The sequence below is a fragment of the Geotrypetes seraphini genome, chromosome 3 (genome assembly GCF_902459505.1).
Source record: "Geotrypetes seraphini chromosome 3, aGeoSer1.1, whole genome shotgun sequence".
In the NCBI taxonomy this organism is placed as follows: Eukaryota; Metazoa; Chordata; class Amphibia; order Gymnophiona; family Dermophiidae; genus Geotrypetes; species Geotrypetes seraphini.
In genome coordinates, this window is record NC_047086.1 from 378,501,032 (window position 1) to 378,526,492 (window position 25,461).

At 41.8% G+C, this 25,461-nt stretch overlaps 1 protein-coding gene across 1 annotated transcript in view; it reads left to right on the plus strand.

Moving 5' to 3' along the window:
- The window catches only part of NRXN1 (neurexin 1), a 1,819,236-nt gene that overhangs the window by 1,541,426 nt on the left and 252,349 nt on the right, over positions 1 to 25,461 (plus strand). Inside the window, 1 exon segment of the mRNA XM_033938516.1 lies at positions 9,908 to 10,079. Coding sequence (XP_033794407.1) covers positions 9,908 to 10,079 — 172 coding nt within the window.

Here is a 25,461-nt window from a genome sequence, read left to right on the forward strand (position 1 = left end):
ACAGGACCCGTGGCAACATAAATTCACTAGAGGCAGGTCTTGTCAGACAAATCTGATCAATTTCTTTGGGTGGCCAGAGAACTGGATAGAGGGAGTGTGCTAGTTGTGGTGCATTTAGATTTTAGCAAAGCCTTTGACGGTGTTTCACACAGGCGTCTAATAAATAAACTGAGTGCACTCGGTATGTGTCCCAAAGTGACAGACTGGGTCAGGAACTGGTTGAGTCTCAAGGGTCTGTTCTTGGGTCTATTCTTTTTAACATTTTTGTAAGCAATATTGTTAAAGGGCTGTCAGGTAAGATTTGCTTCTTTGCAGATGATACCAAAATCTCCAATAGAGTAAACACCCCAGATGGTGTGAATAACACGAGGAAAGACCTCGTGAAACTTGAGGAATGGTCTGAAATTTGACACCTAAAATTTAATACTATGAAATTGCAAAAACCTGAGAGAACGGTACAGTTTAGGGGGTGAACTTTTGTTCATGAAAGAGGAGAGTGATAGTATGTGATGAACTTATGGTGGCCAAACAGGTTGAAAAGGCGAAAGTTAAAAGGATGCTAGGGTGCATAGGAAGAGGTATGACCAGTAGAAAAAAAGAGGTATTGATGCCCCCATATAAGAAACTTTATTTAGAATTTTGTGTACAATTCTGGAGGCCACAGCCTCAAAAAGACATAAACAGAATGAAGTTGATCCAGAGGAAGGCTACTAAAATGGTTGGTGATCTTCGTCATAAGGCATATGGGGACAGACGTAAAGAACTCAATATGTATACTTTGGAGGAAAGACGGGAGAGGGGAGATATGATAGAGATGCTTAAATACCTATGTGGCATAAATAGGCATGAGGCAAATCTCTTTCTTTTGAAAGGAAGCTCTAGTGTGAGAGGGTATGGGGCGAAGTTAAGAGGTGATAGGCTCTGAAATAATCTAAGGAAATACTTTTTACAGAAAGGTTGGTAGATGCATGGAATAGTCTCCCGTAGAGTATGTAGAGACAAAGACCGTGTCTGAATTCAAGAAAGTATGGGACAGACACATGGGATGTGTTAGGGTTATAATGGATGCTCCAGATGGGCAGACTAGATTGGCCATTTGGCCCTTTATCTGCCATCATGTTTCTATGTTACAGAAATGTGATTCCTAAACCAAACATATACATAAATACATTATCTGTTATATGCCACAGGAGTTAGTTGAATTTCAAAACTTTCCAATTGCTCTCAATCTTGCCTTACTCCAGTGCAAAGATTAGAGCACATTCCACCTTTCCTGTTTCAGGCAAACTCTTTGCCAGATGCAGAAGGGCAAAGGAAGATTTAATTCAGCTTTGGCCAGATGGTGCCACAGGAGGGGATTTATATCATCACCGCTAGGATTAATAAAGGAAGTTAGTCAGAGAACTAATGAAAACTAACGAATGGCACAGTATTTATAAAAAGCCTGGCTCCTTCATTGGAGAAATTATTTGCAACAGTTGTTCTTCTCATTGGCTGTGAGTATCACAGTGGTTCCTTTAAAAGGATCACTGGTTATATACATTATGAATGTAATTTATAAAGGACTTGAACAACTAAAAGAACATTTATGGGAGTTGGGGGGTGGGGGATGGTAAAAGATCGTGGATTTGATATAGTTTATATTTATCTGTCCCTAGTGGGCTCATATTCTAAGCTTTTGCACCTGGGATAATGGAACATAAAAACATAAGAATTGCCGCTGCTGGGTCAGACCAGTGGTCCATCATGCCCAGCAGTCCGCTCATGTGGCAGCCCTCTGGTCAAAGACCAGTGCCTAACTGAGATTAGCCCTACCAGTGCACGTTCTTGTTCAGCAGGAACTTGTCTAACTTTGTCTTGTATCCCTGGAGGGTATTTTCCCCTATGACATACTCCGGAAGAGCGTTCCAGTTTTCTATCACTCTCTGGGTGAAGAAGAACTTCCATACGTTTGTACAGAATCTATCCCCTTTCAACTTTAGCAAGTGCCTTCTCGTTCTCCCTACCTTGGAGAGGGTGAACAACCTGTCCTTATCTACTAAGTCTATCCCCTTCAGTATCTTGAATGTTTCGATCATGTCCTCTCTTAATCTCCTCTGTTCGAGGGAGAAGAGACCCAGTTTTTCTAATCTTTCACTGTACGGCAGCTCCTCCAACCCCTTAACCATCTTGGTCGCTCTTCTCTGGACCCTTTCGAGTCGTACCCGTGTCCTTGTTCATGTACGGCGACCAGTGCTATACGCAGTACTTCAGCTGAAGGCGCACCATTGCCCGGTACAGTGGCATGATAACCTTCTCCGATTTGTTCGTGATCCCCTTCTTTATCATTCCTAGCATTCTGTTCTTCTTTTTCGCCACCGCCGCACATTGCGTGGACAGGTTCATTGACTTGTCGATCAGAACTCCCAAGTCCCTTTCCTGGGAGGTCTCTCCAAGAACCGCCCCGGATATCCTGTATTCGTGCATGAGATTTTCTTTATCGACATGCATCACTTTACACTTATCCATGTTCAACCTCATCTTCCATGTCAATGCCCATTCCTTGAGCCTGATTATGTCACGTTGTAGAGGGTTAAGTGACTTGCCCAGAGTCACAAAGAGAATCAAACCCCAATTCCTCAAGTTCACAGTACACTGTACTAACTCTGCCGAATATTTACTGTTTTACTAGTTGGGATCTAGCCAGGAACTTGAGACCTAGGTTGGCCACTGTTGGAGACAGGATACTAGGCTTGATGGACCTTCAGTCTGTCCCATTATGACAATTCTTATGTTCTTATGTGAGTCAAGTATAGGATAATCAAGCCATTGTAACATCACTGATGAATTTGACTCTTAGACATTGGTGGAATGAGGCTTTATGACAGCTCTGGAATGTTGATACTCTTTGGGTTTCAGCCAGGTACTTGGGACCTGAGTTGGCCTCTGTTGGAAACAAGATACTGAGCTTGATGGACCTTCGGTCTGTCCCAGTATAGTAATTCTTATGCTCTTATGTTGTTATGGGATCAGAGGGGTCTTTATGGTGGGGTTGGGGGGCCAGGGGTAGGATGGAGGCTTGGGGCTTAAGAGGTCATTATAGGGTGGGTCTTACAATGGTAGGAATATAATGGTCATCTTTGCATTTAGCATGTGCTAAATCGGTTCGCACCCCTTCATGAATTTCCCCCTTAAATGACCTTGGCAAGGACATACTTATCTGTTGGTTTTCTGAAGATGATATGGTTGACTAAGATCAGATTATTTAGGGCTCCCTTTACAATGCTGTGATAAGCGTGGGATTAGCGTGTGAGTTCTTACCGCCTAGAAAATAGGTTTCAGTAAGGCCTCAAGCTCTAATTTTTAATAATAGCCCAGCATTAATGGCAACATTAGCTCATAGTCATAAATTTGGAAAAGGTAAAAGCAACTATTTTCCGGCTGCTGTCGAAATGGCCTAAGCACACGGGAAAGACTGCAGATTTGTAAAAGGAGCCTTTAAATTGTGGTTTTTAGAGCATTCTGCATTCTCTTTTGTGATTTGCATTTAGGATGCCGAGTGGATGCATCACGCCTTGAAGACTAGTCTACACCATATGCTCTTAAACGGTTTCAGAGTAATTGTGCCATATTCACAATTCATCTTAGAAATAAGTGCTGAAATAATGCAATTCTGATGTGATGTGCAGAGCTAGCGATAAAGATCAAAGCCAAAATATTGCAAATATAATTAAGATGAAAATGAAAATAAAATCACAATTAAAAAAATATATATATATCTGAATCAAATGTTTTCTGACAGATGAATGTGCATTAGTCTTGAAGAAAATGTATGCTTGTGAAGCTGTTTTGAGTTCCTAGCAGAGCCTATACCATCTTTATAATCGATTAAATCTCTTTTTGGTTCCCCGAGGCAGGAGCGAAACAAGTTTAGCCTGTCGGAACCTCTGACAAAGTTAAGTTTCAAGTTTCAAGTTTATTGATTTTTGATATCCCGATCATAAAACAAATATCTGACCGGTTAACAATTCTTAAAAAAAACAAGAAATTAATAAGGAGAAAAGTTAGAACTAGTTAATAGTGTATTGGAAAAATTAATAAAAAACACATAAGACATATACTGACAAACGTGACTGTGAGGAAAGTTGGGAAGGAGGGAAAAAGTTACATAATATTTGAGGAAATGAGATAGGGGGAAGGGATAGAACATGAAGGACAAGGGTGCATGGTATAAATGATATGCGCAGAAATAAAAAGATATTTTTTGAAAAGGATGAGTAGGTAAGTGGATATAAAAGATTAGGATTTATTGAAGGCATCCTTGAATAGGAAAGTTTTAAGATTAGTTTTAAATTTAGGTAAATGAATTTCGTCTCGAAGAGATTGAGGGAGAGAATTCCATAGTGTAGGGGCTGTTATAGCAAAATTTGTTTTCCTAGTATAGTAAGATTCTTTTATGGAGGGAATGAAAAGGAGTTTTTGGTCAGCAGATCGTAAGGCACGGGGAGAACTTGTCTTGTCATTCTAATTGAACACTTTTTGAAAACGATTAGACGGTTCATAGACAACGGTGCGAAAGACAAATGCGCGCACTGACAATTGAGCGCAGCGCCGCTCTAAATTACAGTTTTTAGGGGCTCCAATGGGAGGTTTTGTTGGGGAACCCCTCAATTTACTTAATAGACATCGCGCCGGCGTTATGGGGAGTTTGGGGGGTTGTAACCCTCCACATTTTACTGTAAACTGAACTTTTTCCTTAAAAACAGGGAAAAAGTGAAGTTTTCAGTAAAACGTGGGGGGTTACAACCCCCTACACCCCCCACAACGCCCCCACAACGCGGCGCAATGTCTATTAAGTAAAGTGGGGGGGTTCCCCCCACGCCCCCCCCGTCGGAGCACTAAAAACAGTAATTTAGAGCGGTGCGGCGGCGCGCACTGCGCTCAATTGTCTGGGCGCGCCTTTGTCCCGGCGCGCTTCTGACCTGACACCCGATTAGACTGGGATATACAGCACTCAAAGGTGTTTAAAGGCACTTTAAGCAAATGCAATGATTGGGTGGTGAAGTGATATTCTTGGGGTAAATACCCCTTGTTTTTGCCTCTATGTCTCTGAGCATATTCAGCCTTTGGATTATATATATGAGGAATATTTACAGTTAGCCGATAGCCTGGTCACCAGCTATGTAGTGTGATATAACCAGTTAGCACCAATATTCATTGGCTGACTGGCTAAGTTTAGTAGCCAGATAGACCTGGATAAATATCAGATCTATCTTTGGCCGCTATAAGTTATCCAGTCAGCTTAACTGGCTATGTTTCTAGCTGCCAACTCCCCCTCCCCCCCCATGAAATTCACTACTGATTGGGAGATAGCTGGGTTGTCGCCTGCGGTTTGAATATTGGGCTCTAAGAATTCTGTTCATTTCTTCTCCGATCCGGTCTGGTTATTGACTTCTAACTCCTGAATGGCCTGCTACGCTCAAATACTGGGTATCACAACTAGGGGATGTGTTTCTCCAGGCAGATACTTGAATAACATCTCAACTGGAAAGACTAATCCTCCCTCTTTTATTAAGGTGCGCTAACCGAATTAGCACATGCTAAATGCTAACACACTAATTCAGTTTGCACGCGTTAAATTGGTTAGCGCACGTTAGCAAAACGACCTATAAGGGGGATTTTGGAAAATTCAAAAAATTACTTGATTATTCAGAAACTCTGCCCTTCTATGCAATTGACATTGTCTTTCACAAAGGTCCCCATGCTCCCCTCATTTCAGAGCTTCCTTTCAATTGCAAGAGACTGTCCTCCTGTGCATTTATGTTGAGGAGGTATTTAAATATCTCTATCACAGCTCCTCTTTGCTGTCTTTCTTCCAAAGTAACAAACTCAAATCAAAAATGGACAAAGTCCTCTATCCAAATATAATCAACGAGCAAAATTGAGGACTTTACTGAATGAAAATACTTGCAAATGAAATACACTCTAAAGTTCTCAGAGACCTGTGTTTATTCAAACACGTAAGTGTTTGAGAGAAAACTTCTACAGGTATATAGGGTTTCTTTCATCGAGCAATAGTTAAGTGTATACCATCAGAACAAAGGTACTACAAGTCTGTATAAAGTGCTGTATGCGATAAATAATCAATAAATAAGTGTAAAAAGTCAAGCACTTATCTTTTAGAAATATGACTTGTGACCAGAATTGCAGAACGCCCTACGTATTTTCATTCAGTAAAGTCCTCAATTTTGCTCGTTGATTTCTTCCAAAGTATACATACTGATCTTTATAGGTCCCCATAATCTTTATGATGAATACCACTGACCAGTGGCGTAGAGAGGGTGAGCGTCGCCCTTCTCTGTCCCCTACCCCACACGCGCATATCCCTTCCCCGTACTTTTTAACATCAGCGCGCACAATCGCCAACTTACTGCCCGCATCAGCTTCAGCGCTCTCTCTGATGTTACTTCCCATGCACAGGTCAGACAGAGCGCCGAAGATGACGCGGGCAGCAAGTTAATGGCTGCTCACGCCAAAGTTAAAAAGGCACGGGGAAGGAGTGTGTGCACAGCAGGGGGAGGAGTGGGACAGTGGAGATGGAGAGGAAGAGGGGTACCGACACCCTGAGCAAGATGGTGCCTAGGGTGGACCCCCCCCTCACCTCCCTCCCCTTACTACATAACTGACCATTTTAATATTTGTCCTCTGGACCAACTACATCCTACTAATATCTTTTTGAAAGTGCAGTCTCCAGTATTGTACACAGTAGTCTTAATCAGGTCTGACCAGAGATTTATAAGCCCTCTTTTACTAAGTCATGGTAGAGATTAGAGAATGATACAGGGACTATTTACCGCGGTAAACCGCGGGTCACCGCAGTAAATCCACAGGAATGGAGACATTTGCAATTGGTTTACTGCAGGAATGGAGGACAAGACCTTTTACCTCCCCGTGAGAGCGGTGAAAAGTCTTACTCCTGCGGTAAAAAAAATTGCGCCCGTGTCATTCTCGGCATCTTCTCCCCAGCTCCTCTTGCGCCTATTTTACCTTCAGGAGCCAGCCATGCCATGATGAAGACAGAAGGAACCTAAAACAAAGCCTTAGACCAATGTGATTTGAAGAATAAAATTACCAGAGAACAAAAAGAAAAAAAAAAATTATTTATATTTTGTGATTAGAATATTTCAGATTTGAAATATATATCCTGCTAGAGCTGGTATTAGACATAACTGGGGACCGCAAAGTCCAGGCTGTGCTTCTTTAGTTTCCAGCTGGCTTAGGGCTCTCTCTCTCTGACCAGGGGACAGTTGCCCTAGTTGCACTCCCCTAACATTATTCTTGCCAAGTGTGACTAAAGTATTCTGTTAGCTTGATTTTTCTATGTAGCATTCGGTAGTAATTTGATTTGTTCAGTTTTCACAATAGTGAAGGGGATATTTGTGAAAGGGAGGGGAGATGGGTTTTGTTGAACCTTGCTCTGTTTTATTTGTGTTTATAAAATGGCAATTGTCCGAAGAGAAGCTTCCGCCCACACACACGCGACTGCATGGCGGCACAGGCAGGCTTCACCGGCATCAGTTTATTTTCTAAAGCGCTGCGAAGTTAAGGGAAGGAGAGAGGGAGATAGATTTGGCCGTAGGTAGGGAGGGAAGGGGCCGCGCGTCTTCCCTCCCTTAAGTTTCTTTACGCTGTGAAGGTAAGGGGGAAATTCTCGGGCTGCTGAAGGGCAGTGAGGTGGAGAGAAGGAAGGGAGGATACTGTGGTGACAGAGCGGTAAAGGGGATGGGGTGGTGAAGGGGACAGCGGGTTCGGGGACGGGGCAGTGAAGTAGATGGCGGGGATGGGGCAGTGAAGGGGACAGTGGTCCAGTGACGGGGACAGATTTTTTCCTTGTGTCATTCTCTAGTAGAGATATCTACCACGGTCCAGAGCGCTAAATGCTCCAATTCCGATGTTCATAGGAATTCTATGAACGTCGGAGCATTTAGCACTCCGGGCCACGGTAGAAACCTCTACCGTGGCTTAGTAAAAAGTGTGGGGGGAAGGGGGGATGATAGAGAGTCACTTCCAACTCCTGATTTAAACGGACGTGTGATGAATGGCAAAATTATATATTCCTCAGGAATCATTTCCAACTTTTTCATATGTGTCGAATTCAGCTGTACGTCAAATGTCGTTTCCACCTGCCGTCTACATATGCCAGAAATCTTACTCAAATTAACATAAGCCTGGGGTCCCCATCTCTAAATTAGTTTCAGATAGACTAAGAGGGAACACTGAAGCAGTAACATTTTATTTAATTTTCTTCAAGGATCATTAGTTTAGAAATGCACACATGTAAGTACAGTAGGGCACCTATTTCTTTGGCATCATCCAGTGGAAACAGGCATTATATATCTTAAAAAATTGGTGTTACTGGTCAATTAGGTGAAAAGGTCTTTTTAAAATTAATGTATAGTAGAAAGTCATTCAAAAGTAGCGTTGAAACCAAGCATGTACATTTAGAAATATAGCTTTATATTACATTTTAAAATATGTGTTGGGGAAACTCCAGATTATATGCCTCAACTCTTTAATTTTTCTAATAATCTATCTTTCAATCTGAGAAATAATGACACTTTTCGGTATCCGCCCATTAAAAATATAAGATACAATAGATCTTTTAACTCCATATGGGCTTATCAACTGTGGAAAACTTTACAGACTAATATTAACCAGCAATCCAATTTTAAGATTAAAAAAAAAAGACCTAAAGACCTATCTATTGTTTTAGTGCTGATTCTGATGGGCCCGTTTCGCCCACTGCTTCTTCAGAGAATTATTTTCAGCATGATAGCAGCGGTCATGTAAGCTGTGGTGCATTTTGAGACTCAAGAGCCCAAAAGCTGGTGTCCTTTTGAATTGCACTTATGACTGCAATGTAACAAGCAGACTGGTATGTTTCCATCCATGGCCTTTTGAACTGATTCTCTGAAGAAGCAGTGGGCGAAACGGGCCCATCAGAATCAGCACTAAAACAATGAGATAGGTGACCTTGATAATTGAAATTATTAAAAATATTTTAAAAAATTATTAAAATTTTTTTAACAGATTGATTTGCTGAATTTGCACATTAAAGTAGCTAAGGAGGAGGACCAATGATTACAATATGGTTTCACCCAGCTGAACAGCTGTTCTGGCTGATTTGTAAGCAAGCACCAGTAACCTGTCTGAGGTCCTTTCTTCCTGTCTAGCTACATGAAGAGGAATAAAAAATAATTTAAAAATAAACAAAGATTAATGAAGATATATGGCAAAAATTGAAAAACATTTCATCCATTTTTTGTGAATTCTAATAGTAATGATACATTAGATCAGGGGTAGGGAACTCCGGTCCTCGAGAGCCGTATTCCAGTCGGGTTTTCAGGATTTCCCCAATGAATATGCATGAGATCTATTTGTATGCACTGCTTTCAATGCATATTCATTGGGGAAATCCTGAAAACCCGACTGGAATACGGCTCTCGAGGACCGGAGTTCCCTACCCCTGCATTAGATGAACAGTCTCTTGGTTTTACCTCAAGATCTCCAAAGGAAAATGTGCTTACACTAGATTTCTCCCTTATAAATTTGCCTTCATGGGACTTTTCTACTTTCTGCTCTTGTCCTGAACTCAGACCTTTTTGTTTTCTTTACTTCACTGCTCTTTCTATTCATTATTATTACCAGCCTCTGAAAGCACAGTTTCAGGATCTGTCTGTATAGAGCATAACCTCCTGACCACCCCACCCGTGAGGGTCTTCTTGTGAAGTTAAGGCAGTGATTTCAGTACCGTGCAGCACTCAATAGCAGTATCAGTAGGAGACGTACCATGGGCTTGTTTCACGAAAGCCCTAAGGCCTAACTGCTTAAACAACCCCTTAACCAGTGGTCTCCTTTATCGTTTCAGCACCAAGGAAAAATTGGAGTTAAATTTAATGTCGGAACCGATGACATCTCAATTGAAGAAGTCAACGCAATCATCAATGATGGAAAGTACCACGTGGTGCGGTTTACAAGAAGCGGTGGTAATGCCACATTACAAGTGGACAACCAGCCCGTAATAGAACGTTTCCCAGCAGGTAAGAAAGCAATTAATATAGCTGTGACATAACAAAGCGCTGAAAGGTTAACTTTTTTTTCTTAGCTTTCACAAATCGTCAGCATTTTTGTGAGACCTTCAGGTTGCTTTGTTGATTGGAAAGTCAAAGTCGAAAACCCAACAATATTCTTGATGTTTAGAAGCTCTTCCTAGATAAATCGTGATAACGATTTTTTTTTTCTTGAAAAGAATAGCCAAGTCATAAGTGAAAATAATATGCTGATGTAGAAGGCACTTTGAGGGTAATTCTATGCCTAGGATATAAGGACAAGTGAGTTCTTATTTCAAATCTATTCTGAAAGAAAAGTGGGTGACCTGCTTTTTATTTTTTTACAGAATACTGATATAAGTAGAAGAAAACATGCTTACATTTAGGTGGGGATCAGTTATACCACCCCTATGCTGGTATACATGCCTCTGTCTAGAAGTTAGGAAGAATAGAATGGATTCTGTAAATGGTACTGAAAAGTAGGCACTGAGAAAAATTCACACTATTTTTATATAGGGCTCTCCAGGCTGAGCGCTCTTTATAGAATAGCAATTAGAATGCTTTTCAGGACCAAACTTTGGGTATAAGGACTTATACCAACTAAATCCTATGCATGCATGCAACTATAACACTGTGCATAGTTATTAAGAATGCCCTGACCCATCCATGCTTCTCCCTTAGCCACGCCCTCTGTGGGTTACACAGGAGAAAATTTGGGCAAGGATCTTACAGAATCACGTGCGGCAAGATCAGAACGCAAATCCAAATTAGAGCCTATTAACATCAATAATTGATTGTTAACGGTTCCTTAATTCATTTGTGCGCGGATCTCAGGATCATGCACCATTTATAGAATCCAAGGGGGGGATATGCATAAATTACATACATACTTGCTAATGCCATCCAAACTCTGTCCATGTATATGGCCATGGGCAAAGTGTACACTGTCAAATCAGGTCTACTGGTCCGTATTCTAAAGGAATCATTTCTCCATATAAGTGGTTCCTTATGCCTATAAATGACTAGATACCACCAATTGCACATGCTTCTGCCACTTAAAATTGGGCACTTTTTAGAGAATTTCCCTCAAAGTGTTTAAGCGTGTATATATATATATTTTAAATGGAATCTGATATATTGGAAAAAATGAGAAAGGCTTTGACAAAAGTGACAAAATAGGAAACACTTTGACCAGTGGAGAAACATTTACACTTTATTTAGCAAAGGAGATATGCCATCAGTTGGATTACGTTGTATAGGAAATTACGTAGCATAAATATTACAGCCAGTAGATATTTTGGAATTATTCAACAACTGGTAGGTGATTTTATCACAGGGCACAAAAAAATGTATAAGCACTCACATATTTCATGCCTATTTTATAAAGCAATATAGGCATATACGTACAGATAGGTACATATCTATGATTTCATATATTTCAAGGATGGAAACTGAAAGGTACACCACATAGGGCAGGGGTAGGCAATTCCGGTCCTTGAGAGCCACAGGCAGGTCAGGTTTTCAGGATATCCACAATAAATATGCATGAGATAGATTTGCATCTCAAGGAGGCAGTCATACATATTCATTGCAGATATCCTGAAAACCTGACCTGCCTGTGGCTCTCGAGGACCGGAATTGCCTACCCCTGGCATAGGGAGAGTAATTTTCAAAAGCTTACTACTGCTTAGAACAGCTTACTTTAGGACATGCTCAGGTATCCTGTGATAAGTCCCTAATGTGTACATGTAATGACACAGTAAGGAGGAGCGTGTGGAAGACCCAGGGCACCATTTTCATGGAAGGTGCCAGTGCATCTCTTCCTCTACGTGTACCACACCATCTTCCACTTGCTTCTTGTGCTGGCCTCGGCTCCCTTCCAATATCACTTCCTTGTGACGGGACCAGGATATGACGCCAGAAGGTGGAAGATGCTGCTTGCGCCCGCGAACATTTCAAGTGGTGCATGGGGGTGCTCATGCGGCAGAGTGGCAAGGGCACTCAAAAGCAGGGAAGAGTATGGGGGGGGCACAGTGCAGCGATGCCCAGAGCGCCAACCACCTTTGCTACGCCACTGTGCGCATGCTATCCGCGCACTATAAAATATTTCTTTTTGGGTTGTGGGGTGTGTCTACACGAGCCTGTTAGCTCATTTGCATTACCATGTGATAACTGATTAGCGCAGGATTACTGTATGAACCCTTACTGCCTACAAAACGAGTGGTGGTACGTGCTCATGCAGTAATTGTTTTTAATGGGTGCTTCTTAATGGCGAAACGGGCCCCATTGAGATTGTGATTGGGCTGAAGCTAAGGTCTCCTTTTACGAAGCCGCATTAGCGGCTTTAGCGTGCGCGACTTTTAATCACACACTAACCCCCGCGCTAGCCGAAAAACTACCACCTGCTCAAGAGGAGGCGGTAGTGGCTGGTGCGGCCGATGGTTTAGCGCGTGCTATTACACGTGTTAAACCGCTAACGCGCCTTCATAAAAGGAGCCCTAAGTTCCATATTTATAAAGTTTATAATATATTTATGACATCTATTTATTGTTTTAAATACGATATTGAGTTCATGTTAGGTTGGAGGTGGTGATCAACCCACGATTACATGGAAAAACCCATTGAGTGGACCAGTGCTGGCTGCTCTGTAATGAATTGGGTATAAGAGTCTGAGGTCTCACCATGCTGAATTGAATTGAATAACAATCTTGAGCAAAGTTGTGCAGGCTCAGTTTTACCACCTTTTTTGGTATTTATTAACAATATAGGTGTGATCTTTTTTGATTGTTAATGATTTCACCCCACTTTTTTTCAGATATTAGCAAATGGCCATTAATAGCAAACATAGAATATCAGCCATTTTACTGCTATAGTACAAATGGCTTTAAAGCACAAAAAAAACCTCATGTAAGGGTACACTAAGGCCACTTTCTACCATAGTTTTGTTAAAGGACCCCTCAGAGAATGAAGTCATATATAGATACATAGAGACTATGAGGGGACATTTCTCGCTAGATGTCCAAAATTAGACTTCCAGAAGTGCCCATTTTCAAAAATGCTGGATGTCCAATTTTGTTTTTGAAAATCATCTAGTTGGACGTCTTGTCCATCAGGACGGCTAACTTTATACCCCATTTTCGACCACAAAACCGTCTAAGTTGAAAATGGCCAAATGAAGCCCATTTGGACATGGGAGGGGCCAACCTTCTAATGGACTGGCCACCCAGATATGCCAACAGAACATTGGGCCACCTTAGAAGGCACTGCTGTGAACTTCACATAAACAGTGCCAGAAGTACATCTCACCATAACCCCCTTCTAATGTGTGGTGAGCCCTGCAAAACTCCCCTAAAATCTACTATAACCACCTGTCCACCATCCGAATAGCCCTTATGTCTGTAGGTAGCAACTATACAGCAGTATTGTAGGGTTTTAATGGGCTCATACTGTCCACCATAAAAGTAGTAGTTAGAGTGGATTATGGGCCTGGCTTCTCCTCTCTATGGTTCACTAGCCTAACTACTTAAGACAGTTGTGTGATGCTCTACTAGGCTTTCCCATACCAAGTGCTGCTGTTCTAGAGCCAGGTATGTACTGTTTTATTCAATTTTTGGAGGTGGATGGGAGTCAGTGACCTTTGAAGGAGTGTGTGGGGGTCTTTACTTAATTCCTCCAGTGGTCATCTGGTCAGTTTGAGTACCCTTTTGGCACTTAGATGCTTCACAAACAAGTCTAGGTGAAAACGTCTAAAGTTCTATCCAAGACAGCCAGAGAAAGGTTTGATTTTAGCTGCAGGATATCCAAGTCAAAGCCCGCCCAAATCTCATCCATTCTCTGATTCCCATAACACCCTTTTTTTACTCTGGATGCACAGTGGGTTAGAAGTCCTGCTAGATGTCCAGAAAGTCATTTTTGAGAATGCCCACTTGAACATTTTGTCTAGTAAAATGTCCAAGTGCTGGTTTATGCTGTCTTTTGGATGTTTATCTTTTTTGAAAATGAACAATATATCTATGTAGATATTCAGTGGAATTAACTAGTTAATGCCCATTAAGAGGCATAGGGCCCATATATTAAGGTGCGGTGAAAAGTGGCCTTAGTGTGCCCACAAACGGATTTTTCTCAGGCGCTAAGTCCATTTTTGCAGCAGCCATAAAATGGCCAATTATCCTTTTTTTTTGTATTGATGGCTATATGCTAATGTTGGTGGAGGCAATGATCAAACCAGTTGTGTTCCTTCAAAAGGCTTTTATTAAATCAATAAAGGTTTGATTCAGGCCTTTAATCTACTATAATAAAACGGTAAGTGCGCATACGCACTCTTACCTACGTGATCCGTAGGACCCTGGCCAGAAGGAGAGCGCATGCGTGCTTAGCTGTGGCCTCCCTGTGCTCCACCTCGCACAGTCTTCCATCCAGTAAATACGTCCCTACCAGCCGAAGTTTATTTTAGTTAAAAGCCGCTGTGGCAGCTCTTCTCACGAGCCGCACCTTCATTGGAGAAGGCAATTGTGAGAGAAGCTGCCACATCGAGGCTCAAACTAATCCTGCAGGCTAAACCACAGGAAGGGGGACGGCAAGGGACTAAGGGAGCAGGCCAGACCGCAGGAAGGGAAAGAGGGGGTGGGTAGGGGCAGATGCTACTGTTGCTGCACAGGGACGTGGAGGGGAAGGGAAATACCGCTACTGCTGCTGTTGCTGCTGTACAGAGAAGTGAAGGGAGAGGTAAATACTGCTGCTGTTGCTGCACAGGTAAGTGAGGGGGGAAAGGAAATGCTGCTGCACAGGGAAATAGAGGGGGAGGGAATGCTGCTGCAGCTGCTGCACAGGGAAGTGGGGGGATGAAAATGCTGTTGCTGCTGCACAGGGAAATGGGGTGGGGGGAGGTAAATGCTGCTGCACAGGAAAATGGAGGGGGAGGGATTGCTGCTTCAGCTGCTGCACAGGGAAGTAGGGGGGAAGAAATGCTGCTGCTGCATAGGGGGCAGGGAGAGAGACAGATAGAAAGAAAGACAGACAGCAGGAGGGAGGGAGACAGAAAGACAGACAGACAAAGGGGGCCAGGGAGAGAGACAGACAGAATGAAAGACAGCGGGAGGGAGAGAGACAGAAAGAAAGAAAGACAGCCAGACATATATTCTAGCAACCGTTAATGTAACGGGCTTAAAGACTAGTGATTTAATAAAAGTTTTTTGAAGGAATGCAACTAGTTTGATCCATGTCTCCGCCAACCCTGCTGTGTTTTTTCCTGTGTCTACCATATGGTGGTTTGTTTCTTCTGTTTTGGTTGTTGCTAATGTTGCCATTAGGACATGGTCATTAATAAAAATGACCACATGAGTACTTATTGTTATCTATTTTGTAGGCTGTAAGGACGCATGTGGTAATCCCACATCAATCAATTAGCTCATAATGATGTAGCTATGCTAACATATAAGCACAAGTATGCCTCCTAACCCCCCCCCCCCAAAAAAAAAAAAAAAGGCTCATGGATTAGGTCTGGCATTGAATATCTGGGTCAAACTGAAACTGTGACTGCCTGGTGTGGACCAAATATTAGGGGGAGTATATTTATATTCCTATAAGTGCCATCTGTCTGTCAGGTTCTGCATTTTTCCAATGGCAATCTACAGTAAAAGGGGTGCAAGACATTTATTTTAGAAAGCTCCATGCCCTGGGCAGTACTGATTGACAGAGGCAAGAGATATAATGGATGGTGAAGATGCAGGTAATTGGATCTGATTGTGGAAGAGTGGTGGGGTCCAGCAAGGACAATCAATGTACAAGGAAAACAACTTCCGGTGAATGTCTCTAGATGTTGGTGCGTTCTTCAGAGATGTAATGATGACTGAGGGACCCACCCCACAAAAGCCAAGTCTTTGTCACCAGCCACAGAATCTGTGCAAAGGCAGAACTGGTTTGCAGAGCCTGGGGTCTTTCATTAAAACTTGGGGACCATGAGTCAGTTTTAGTGGGCAGCAGAAAAGATACTCAGCACTCATGAGTACTCCCAGAAAAGAAAGCCTTGCTAGATATCAGTTCATAAAATACTTTTATCACAAGCCAAGGATTGAGGACAACCCCTCTATAAATCTATTCTAATCCAATATTTCTGAGTTGCACTATGCCCAAATAGGTTCAAGGCTACTTACAATATAAGGAATTACAGAATGTATATGCTACATTAAAGCAGTTTGAGGGGAACAAAGTTATGAACAGAGTAATGGGAAAGGGAGGATCGGGGTTCAATGACTGTACTGGTATAACACTTGAATAGTTGAGTATGGGATTTGGAGAAAAAAAAACAAAAAACAACCCCCCCCCAAAAAAAAAAAAAAAAACAACTCTGTGGAGTGACGATGTTTCTAAATGGACTTTATTTGAAAGTGTCAAAGTTCCAAAGGTACACTGAAATCATCCACATAAAATAAATCATCCACATAAGAGCCTTAAAGGACCTAGTCCGCTAGGGATACAGGACCAAACACCTATTCTTCAGGGGTCCCTGGGGGTACTATAAAGGTGAGTACGTGGGAAACAATTGTATGGTGAGCCGGAAGTGAAGAAGACTTTTTGTCGAAACGCGAACCGTGTTGGGTCCTGTATCCCTAGCGAACTAGGTCCTTTAAGGCTCTTATGTGGATGATTTATTTTTATGTGGATGATTTCAGTGTACCTTTGGAACTTTGACACTTTTAAATAAAGTCCATTTAGGAATATCGTCACTCCACAGAGTTTTTTTTTTGTTTCTCTGGATTTTCTTCTTTGTGGATATTTTGGGGAGAATCCCTTTTGTTTGGGATTTGGAGACACTAGCCCCTCTTTTACTAAGGTGTGCTAAATGCTAATGCGTCCATAGACTAACATACACGTATTAGTTTCAAGTTTCAAGTTTATTAAAAATTTGTTTGACCGCTTAATTCAATTTCTAAGCGGTTAACATAATAAAATTACACAAAAACAAGTTAAACATATTAAAACAGGGAAGACAAGTGACTTACACAAACATACAGCAACAAAAGGACAGATGGGGAAGAACTACAATAAATATAGGATAGGTAAGTCATAAAGGCTAAAACAGTAGGTTGGGTAAAAGATTGTCAAAGAAAAAAAAAAAGGAAAAGGCCATTTAACAATTAGCATTTCGCGCACGCTAAATCGGTTAGCGCACCTTAATAAAAGATTAGTTGTTGTCTATAATGTGTATGCTTTCAAAGAAAAGAGTTTTGGGTTTGTTTGTTTTTAATATGTTGTAGAACGTTTCTATTCTGATGTCAGTTGGGAGGTTGTTCGAGGTCTTGGTGCCAAGATAAGTGAAGAGCAAGTTGAATGTGCATTTGTATTTACTGCTGTTGCTGGTTTGGGGAGGTGAGGGGGCAGGATACTGGATGGAATTAGGGTGGAGGGAGAGAAAACGGAACAGAATACTGTATGGAAGGGTGGTGGAAGGAGAGAGAAGTGGGGTGGAGGGAGACAGAGAGAAAAGGGACAGGATCCTGGATGGAATTGGGCTGGAGGGAGACGGAGGGGGCAGATGCTGGATGGAAGTGGGGTAAACGGAGAGAGAAGGGGAAGATGCTGAGAGAAGTGGGATGAAGGGAGAGAAAGAGAGAAGGGGCAGAATACTGGATGGAATAGGGGTGGAGGGAGAAAGAGGGAGCAGATGCTGATGGAAGTGGGGAGAAGGGAGAGAGAAGAGGCAGATGGAAGTGGGGTGAATGGAGAGAGAGAAGGGGCAAACATTAGATGATAGAGGAGAGGGGAGCAGTTTCTGGAAAGAAGTAGGGAGAGGCAGGAGAGAGGAGCAGATGCTGTACAAAAGTGGGGAGGAGAGAGAGGGGGAGCAGATGCTGAATGGAAGTGGAGAGGAGAGTGAGAGGAAGGATGCAGGATGGAAAGGGATATAAAAAGTGAGCATATACTAGATGAAAGGAGGGGATAAAGAAAAAGACACATGCTGGATGTGGGAAGAGGATAGAGTTAGTGAAATACTGGAGGGGTGAGGGAAAGAGGTGGCAAGCCATAGATAGACACAATGAAAAGAGGGAAATTGTGGACTGGATAGTAAGAAATAATTTAATCTAGACAGAGGCAGAAAATAAATTGAGAAGGTAGAATAGGGAAGACAAGAAAAGGAAAAGGAGAGTAGAGTGTAAGAAAGAGATGCAAGATCACAGGGGTGGAGGAGAAGGAGGGAAGGAGAGGAGAGAGATGCCAAAACTTGGGGGGAAGGGGAAGGAGACAGAGATACCAGATCTGGGGGGAGGAAAGGAGAAGAGAGAGATGCTAAAAACCATAGGGGAGAGAGAGATGGAAGGATAGGAGACAGAGATGCCAGACTATGGGGAAGGGGGATGGGAAGAAAGGAAAGGAAAGAAGATGGATGTCAGACCAATAGGGGTAGGGAGAGATGGAAGGGGCATAGAAAGAGGGCAGATGTCATATGTAAAGGGCAGAAAGAGGACAGACAGTGGATGGAATGACAAACGGATGAAGAAAGCAGAAACCAGAGATGACAAAGGTAGAAAAAAGAGATATATTATATTTATTTATTTGCTTTAGGATAAAGTAGTATTGTAGCTGTATTAATAAACATTTATAAATAGAAATGGAAATAAGTTGATCCTTTTATTGGACTAATTTTAATATATTTTTGACTAGTTTTTCAGAGACCAAAACCTCTTTCCTCAGATCAGGACAGGATACCATAACAGCAGTATACTTTACTGATCTGAGGAAGGAGGTTTTGACATCTGAATGCTAACTGAAAAATTGTATTAGTCCAAAAAGTGGTGTTATCTTATATTCCAATTTTGTTAATTTGTAAAGTGATAATTATTATTTCTTAGTATTTTCATATTTACATCTGTTATCTTTATATTTTGCACAATATTAGGGGACATATAAGGGGATGCTGAAAAGTTCTCAGTCCAACCAAACAACTTCTTAAATTCTGAGCATTATTTTGCCACTGTAGCTGAAAAAGAGTGTTACCTTATTTTGTTAAGTGTCAATTTGTAGAAACAAATTTTGACATTGTTTGAGATCATTGATTGAACCATATCCACCTCATTCTCCTCTTGGTTGGGCTGAGAACTTTTCAGTACTCCCTCGTTTAGCACTCTTTCGTGGTGTTGCATTGTATGCAGAGTGGCTTCTTTGTGATTCAATTTAACTTTTATTTACATATTTCTATTACTTATTCCATACTGGGTGAGGGTGTTTCTGTGTTCTGTGTGTGTGAAAGAAATGGTTTTCTGTTAGCATGGACTGTGCAGCATCGATTTGTGCTAATCTGGCTTCTAGAGCTGACTGCAGTATGTAAAATGCTGCCTTTTACTAGGTACACTCTTCTTGTGCGAGTTGTGGATTATTACTAAAAATCATGCATTTTTTTTTCAAATAGAGGAGGGGTGTTAAAAATGATTGGCTTCGGGTGTCACATATGCTAGGTACACCATAAGAACATAAGAATAGTCTTACTGGGTCCATCAAACCTCAGTAGCCCATTCTCACGGTGGCCAAACCAGGTCCCTAGTACATGGCCAAAACCCAGAGAGTAGCAACGTTCCATACAGAACCTCAAAGAATAGCAAGATTCCGGAATCCCAGAGAGTAACAAGGTTCTAGAATCCCAAAGAGTAGCAACATTCCGTGCTACCGATCCAGGGCAAGCAGTGCCTTCCCCATGTCTTTCTCAATAGAGCTTACAATCTAATTAATACAGACAAACAGGACAAATAGGGGTTAGGAAATTTCTCCCAGAGTAGGGTTACCATATGGCACTAGAGAAAAAACAGGACGGATTAAGACATCGGGGTTTTACTTCCATTGAAAGTAATGGAAGTAAGGATAGACTGAGACATCTGGAATGCAATGGATGTAAAACCTAGATGTCTCGATCTGTCCTCCTTTTTCTGGAGCCATATGGTAACCCTATCACAGAGGGAATAATAAAACAGACGTCAGGCCCAAATTAGCAATCACCACCCAGGAACCTAGACATCATCTTGGAAAATGCATTGGAATCTTCTGCTTAGTGTGAAGCATTAGCCAAAAAAAAAGCAAACAGGTTGAACTTATTAGAACTGTAATAGAGAATAAGATAATAGAAGCCATTTTTATGCATGGTCCAAAAATAAACAGGTTTGTATAAAGTGCTTCCTATTCCCTATTTGACAACTTTTCTGTACATCTATCAGATGATGCTCTAATGATGGTGTTTTTCCTGACTTTAGACACTATTTCCTTCATGGATGTCACGGTAAAAGTGCAGAGGTTCCCCGTTCATTCTTTTACACCGTATATTCTGTAATTAAATTTGGATCAAGCTAAAGCGTGCGCTGTACCTGTCATTACTTCACCACAAGGAAGATGCTTACATGCCTTTTAGTGAACTGTGCAGGAATGGCAGTGTTTTTATTTCAGAAGAAAAAGAACATTTTAAGTGAGCTGTAGCCCATCAAGAGCTGTTCTAAAGGATAAGGCGTACATTTATACGTTATCGTTTGTCAAGCGATGATACGAGATTAACTTTGCCCCCTAACTAGAGATGCAGGAAAATGTAAAATTTAAGGCCTTATTACAATATTTGCTTCCAAAATCTGTGCTTGACTGCACATCCCTCACCTTTTAGCACCATAGAAACAAGACGGCAGATAAAGGCCCAATGACCCGTCCAGTCAGCCCATCCGCACCATCCACTATCTCCTCCTCCAAAGTGTCTACATAGGTCATTTTCAAAAATAAAAGATAGACGTCTGTCAGCTTTGAAAATGGATATTTTTATTCTACTGGGTTGGTGGACGTCTTGGCCAAAGTGTCCAACCTCAGACTTAGATGTCCTATCGAAAATGCCCCTTTTTGTGAAATAATGCTTTTACAAGGGTAGTTTTCCTGACTGGCTGAAATTACCTAAGGGGGATTGTTTATGAATAAAAGACCCCTGGAATTTTCTTGAAATGTCTTTTATAGCTTATTTAAAGGTGTTGGAGGAATGATTATGATATACGGAAGGGTCATGTTGTCTTGCCTCCCTACATATTTCTTAAAGGTATCACTGTACTGTAGTATCCAGTTTCTGATTCCTTCCCTCTTGCACTTCTCACAGACTGTGCATTTTCCCAGTGCCTTGGAAAGTACTTTCTCTGTAGGAATGAATTATCCTCACTTCTTATCATATGTACCTCGTACTTAGCCTACTGTATCTGGCCTAGTCAAGTTGGATATACCCAGGCCTTGGTCCCACCTTCTATCACTCACCCCCTCTTTTACTAAGGTGCGCTAACCGCTAACGCGTCCATAGACTAACATGCATGCATTAGCGTTTAGCGCACGCTAATCGGTTAGCGCACCTTAGTAAAAGAGGGCCTCAGTCTTCCAGCATGAACTCTTACTTTTCCTGGGTTCAAATCCTTTCCCTGTAGAACAGGTTGTAACTTTATTTTCTTTCTTGATTTACCCCCTTCTGCATGAACGTGGGCTTTAGCGCTGGCGGCGGCGGTACCTGCTCCGACGCTCGTGGGAATTCTGTGAGCGTCGGAGCAGTTACCGGCGCCACCGGCGCTAAAACCCACCCTATGCGTTCGTAAAAGAGAGGGGGGGTTCGTTTTATAGCCCGTCCTCCACCAGGAGCCCAGAACGGTTTACAAAGCTGTCCTTATTTCTCCTTGAAGTCATGCAGTAGACGGTTTTCATATACTTTTTTTTTTTTCTTCATTTTTCACATTGAGTTTAAGATTTTAGATTCAGTGGTAACATAACATTTTTATATATGGCACTTACTCGTGCATTCACCTGAAACGGGCCTCCAGGCTACTCAGCTGAGGAGTTAAGCCAACTTTCACTCTCTAGAGCCCACGAGGCTGATTCTTTATTCCTTTTTCCCACCAAGGATATTTTAATGCTATCTTTTCAGCTTCTATAGTCAGCATAATATTATATTGCTACATCTACGTTCAGTGTAATATTGGGCTCTTTATGAATAACTAGAAAGGCTACACAGAGAATACCCAAAATAACTATAGCCAACTAAAGCTGACCTCTTTACATTTTCATATATTAAGCAATGCATTTAAGAGGAATTTAGTGCACAAAAGGTTACACTTATAGAGACAGGAATACATTTTAATCAATGCTGGACATTTATATATATATACTAGCTGATGCCCCGGCGTTGCACGGGTATTTAATTATAGCAATAACACTGTAAATGGATTCAAATAAAGATACTTTATAGTGGTGAATGAAAGTATTTTTTTACAGCTTAATAAAAAGTACAATATTCAAATTATAAAGTGAAATATTTGACAAAATGAATACAATACAACTAACGCAAAACGTGATTATAAACAACAATTTTAGTTTCACCTCCTGGAGCAAGAACATATAAATTCTTGGGTGAACCCACCCTTGAGCAAGCAAAATAGAGTTGTGGGCCGTGAGACCCCCAGAACATATCACCCCAGGTAGTGAGGGATCTGCATACCAAGTTTCGTCCAAATCGGTCAAGCCGTTTTTGAATTACAGTGAGAATGGCAGCTTTTTACATATTTTCCATTGACATGAATGGGTGAAATCAGATTTTCTGTTTGTAGCTCCGCCCACATGTGCAGGAGGGCCGCGAGACCACCAGAACATATCAACCCAGGTAGTGAGGGATCTGCATACCAAGTTTCGTTCAAATCGGTCAAGCCGGTTTTGAATTACTGTGAGAATGGCAGCTTTTTACATTTTTTCCATTGACATGAATGGGTGAAATCTGATTTTCTGTTTGTAGCTCCGCCCACGTGTGCAGGTGGGCCGTGAGACCCCCCAGAACATATCACCCCAGGTAGTGAGGGATCTGCATACCAAGTTTCGTCCAAATTGGTCACAGTGAGAATGGCAGCTTTTTACATATTTTCCATTGACATGAATGGGTGAAATCTGATTTTCTGTTTGTAGCTCCGCCCACATGTGCAGGAGGGCCGCGAGACCCCCAGTACATATCAACCCAGGTAGTGAGGGATCTGCATACCAAGTTTCGTTCAAATCGATCAAGCCGATTTTGAATTACTGTGAGAATGGCAGCTTTTTACATTTTTTCCATTGACATGAATGGGTGAAATCTGATTTTCTGTTTGTAGCTCCGCCCACGTGTGCAGGTGGGCCGTGAGACCCCCCAGAACATATCACCCCAGGTAGTGAGGGATCTGCATACCAAGTTTCGTTCAAATCGGTCAAGCCGGTTTTGAATTACTGTGAGAATGGCAGCTTTTTACATTTTTTCCATTGACATGAATGGGTGAAATCTGATTTTCTGTTTGTAGCTCCGCCCACGTGTGCAGGTGGGCCACGAGACCCCCAGAACATATCACCCCAGGTAGTGAGGGATCTGCATACCAAGTTTCGTTCAAATCGGTCAAGCCGTTTTTGCGTGATCGCGGCACATACACACACACATACATACATACACACATACATACCTCCGATTTTATATATATATTTAATCTTTATTGATTTTTCATTCAAAAATAGTGCATTAAAATTTACATATACATATTAATTAACTACAAAAATTGCACTTAAATCAGTCATAAACTACTTCAAAACATTTCTCCCCCCCCCTACCCCATTACCTCAGACGTATAGAGCTCCTTTTACTAAGCTGCGATAGCGGTTCTAGCGCGCGCGCTAGACCCTAACGCCAGCATTGAGCTGGCGTTAGGTCTAGCCACGTAGCGCGGGTTTAGCGTGCGCTAAAATTCTACGTGCGCTAAAAACGCTATCGCAGCTTAGTAAAAGGAGCCCATAACGAAGATCAAATGGAACATATTGATCAAGGATAGCATCAGAATGTGATAACCCTCTACCCTCCCACCCACCCGCCCTGGATGTGAAAATAAAACATCATTAATATTTTGAGAAATCCAGCGTTAAACTTTCAGTGGTTTGAGTTTTATGGAGAACCTAATATTTGTGTCCTGGTTGATACTTAGATATTAGCAGATCTTAGCCTGCTGGCTGCCACCAAAAGCTCTACGAAATGTGGTCTCAGATACAGAAAATCGACATCCTCGGGCAGATTATGCTGGGCGCCAGGGGCTTTATCTTATCCATGAAATGCTGCTGGAGCTTTGTTTGCAACTGATCTACAATTAAGAGTACCCCACCCCCCCCCCAAAAAAAAATCCCCCTTTGGACAACCTTTGTAACTTTGGAAGCAATGGAAATAGGGCACACCGCTTTTAAATAAGTAGCTTAGGGGCCCTTTTACTTAAAAAATAACCTCATTCAGGACACGTGAAAGCATTTTATGATAGCTTTGTCATTTGCGCATACTAATTGTATGGCATTTAATTATTAATTTTTGGAAGGGGTGCGCCAGGGGCTGCAAATGGGCATGGAAATGCTGCTATTCAGCTGGCATATTGACATTAGCTAATGATAACACTGATTATAGCATTATATCTGCCTGAATTCTCTTTTCCCTCCTAACTGCTTCATGCTAAAAAAAAAAAAAAAAAAAAATCTCTATCCTCTGCTAAGCCATATTTCCTCTTCCTTCTCATAGGAAAAAAGGTAAGAAACTGTATTTATTCTACTTAAATCCGGTGTGCTTGTGGGACAGGGAGACTCAAGTTGGAAAAATCCTGTTTTTTAAATCCTGTGTTTTAGGGGAGCTACTGATTTGGTAAAGCCTGTATTTCTGAACCTCAATGCAGTTACTAGTCTTGGGCCACTGTGTCTGATTAGGTGTAAGCCGGGAGGGGCCTGGATTTGCGAAGGTGCCTGCATTTCCTAGGACAGTGCTGAGGGGAAAAGACTGCCTTCTGAAAGCTAAGTTACTCAGAATTTCATATTCTGCCCTTAACACTGATTATAGCATTATACCTGATTAAATTCTCTTCTCTTCCCTAACTAGTGCTGCCCGATTCAGAGAAAAATATTTTGATTCGATTCGATTCACCCTGTTGAATCGATTTTTCGATTTGATTCGATTCACTGTTAATGACACAGCTTTTTAAGTTTAAACATTTTATTTAACAAAGGCAATATCATGTCAAAAATAGGAACATCCAAACTGTAACATAGCTGTAAAATTAGTTAGAAACATAGATTCACAGCTTCCCCAAAGCAAATCATCCCCAAAGTTTCCCCAGCCCCCCTACCTGATTTTCAGTTTTTCCAGGCCCCTGCCAATTTTCAGCTTCCATCCCCAGCCTCCAAGACTCACCAGTCCCCCTCCTGATTTCAGCTTCCACCCCCAGCCCCCCTGCTGATTTTAGCTTCCATCCCAAGCCCCAAGACTCACCAGCCCCCCTGCCGATTTCAGCTTCCATCCCCAGCCCCAAGACTCACCAGCCCCCCTGCCAATTTCAGCTTCCATCCC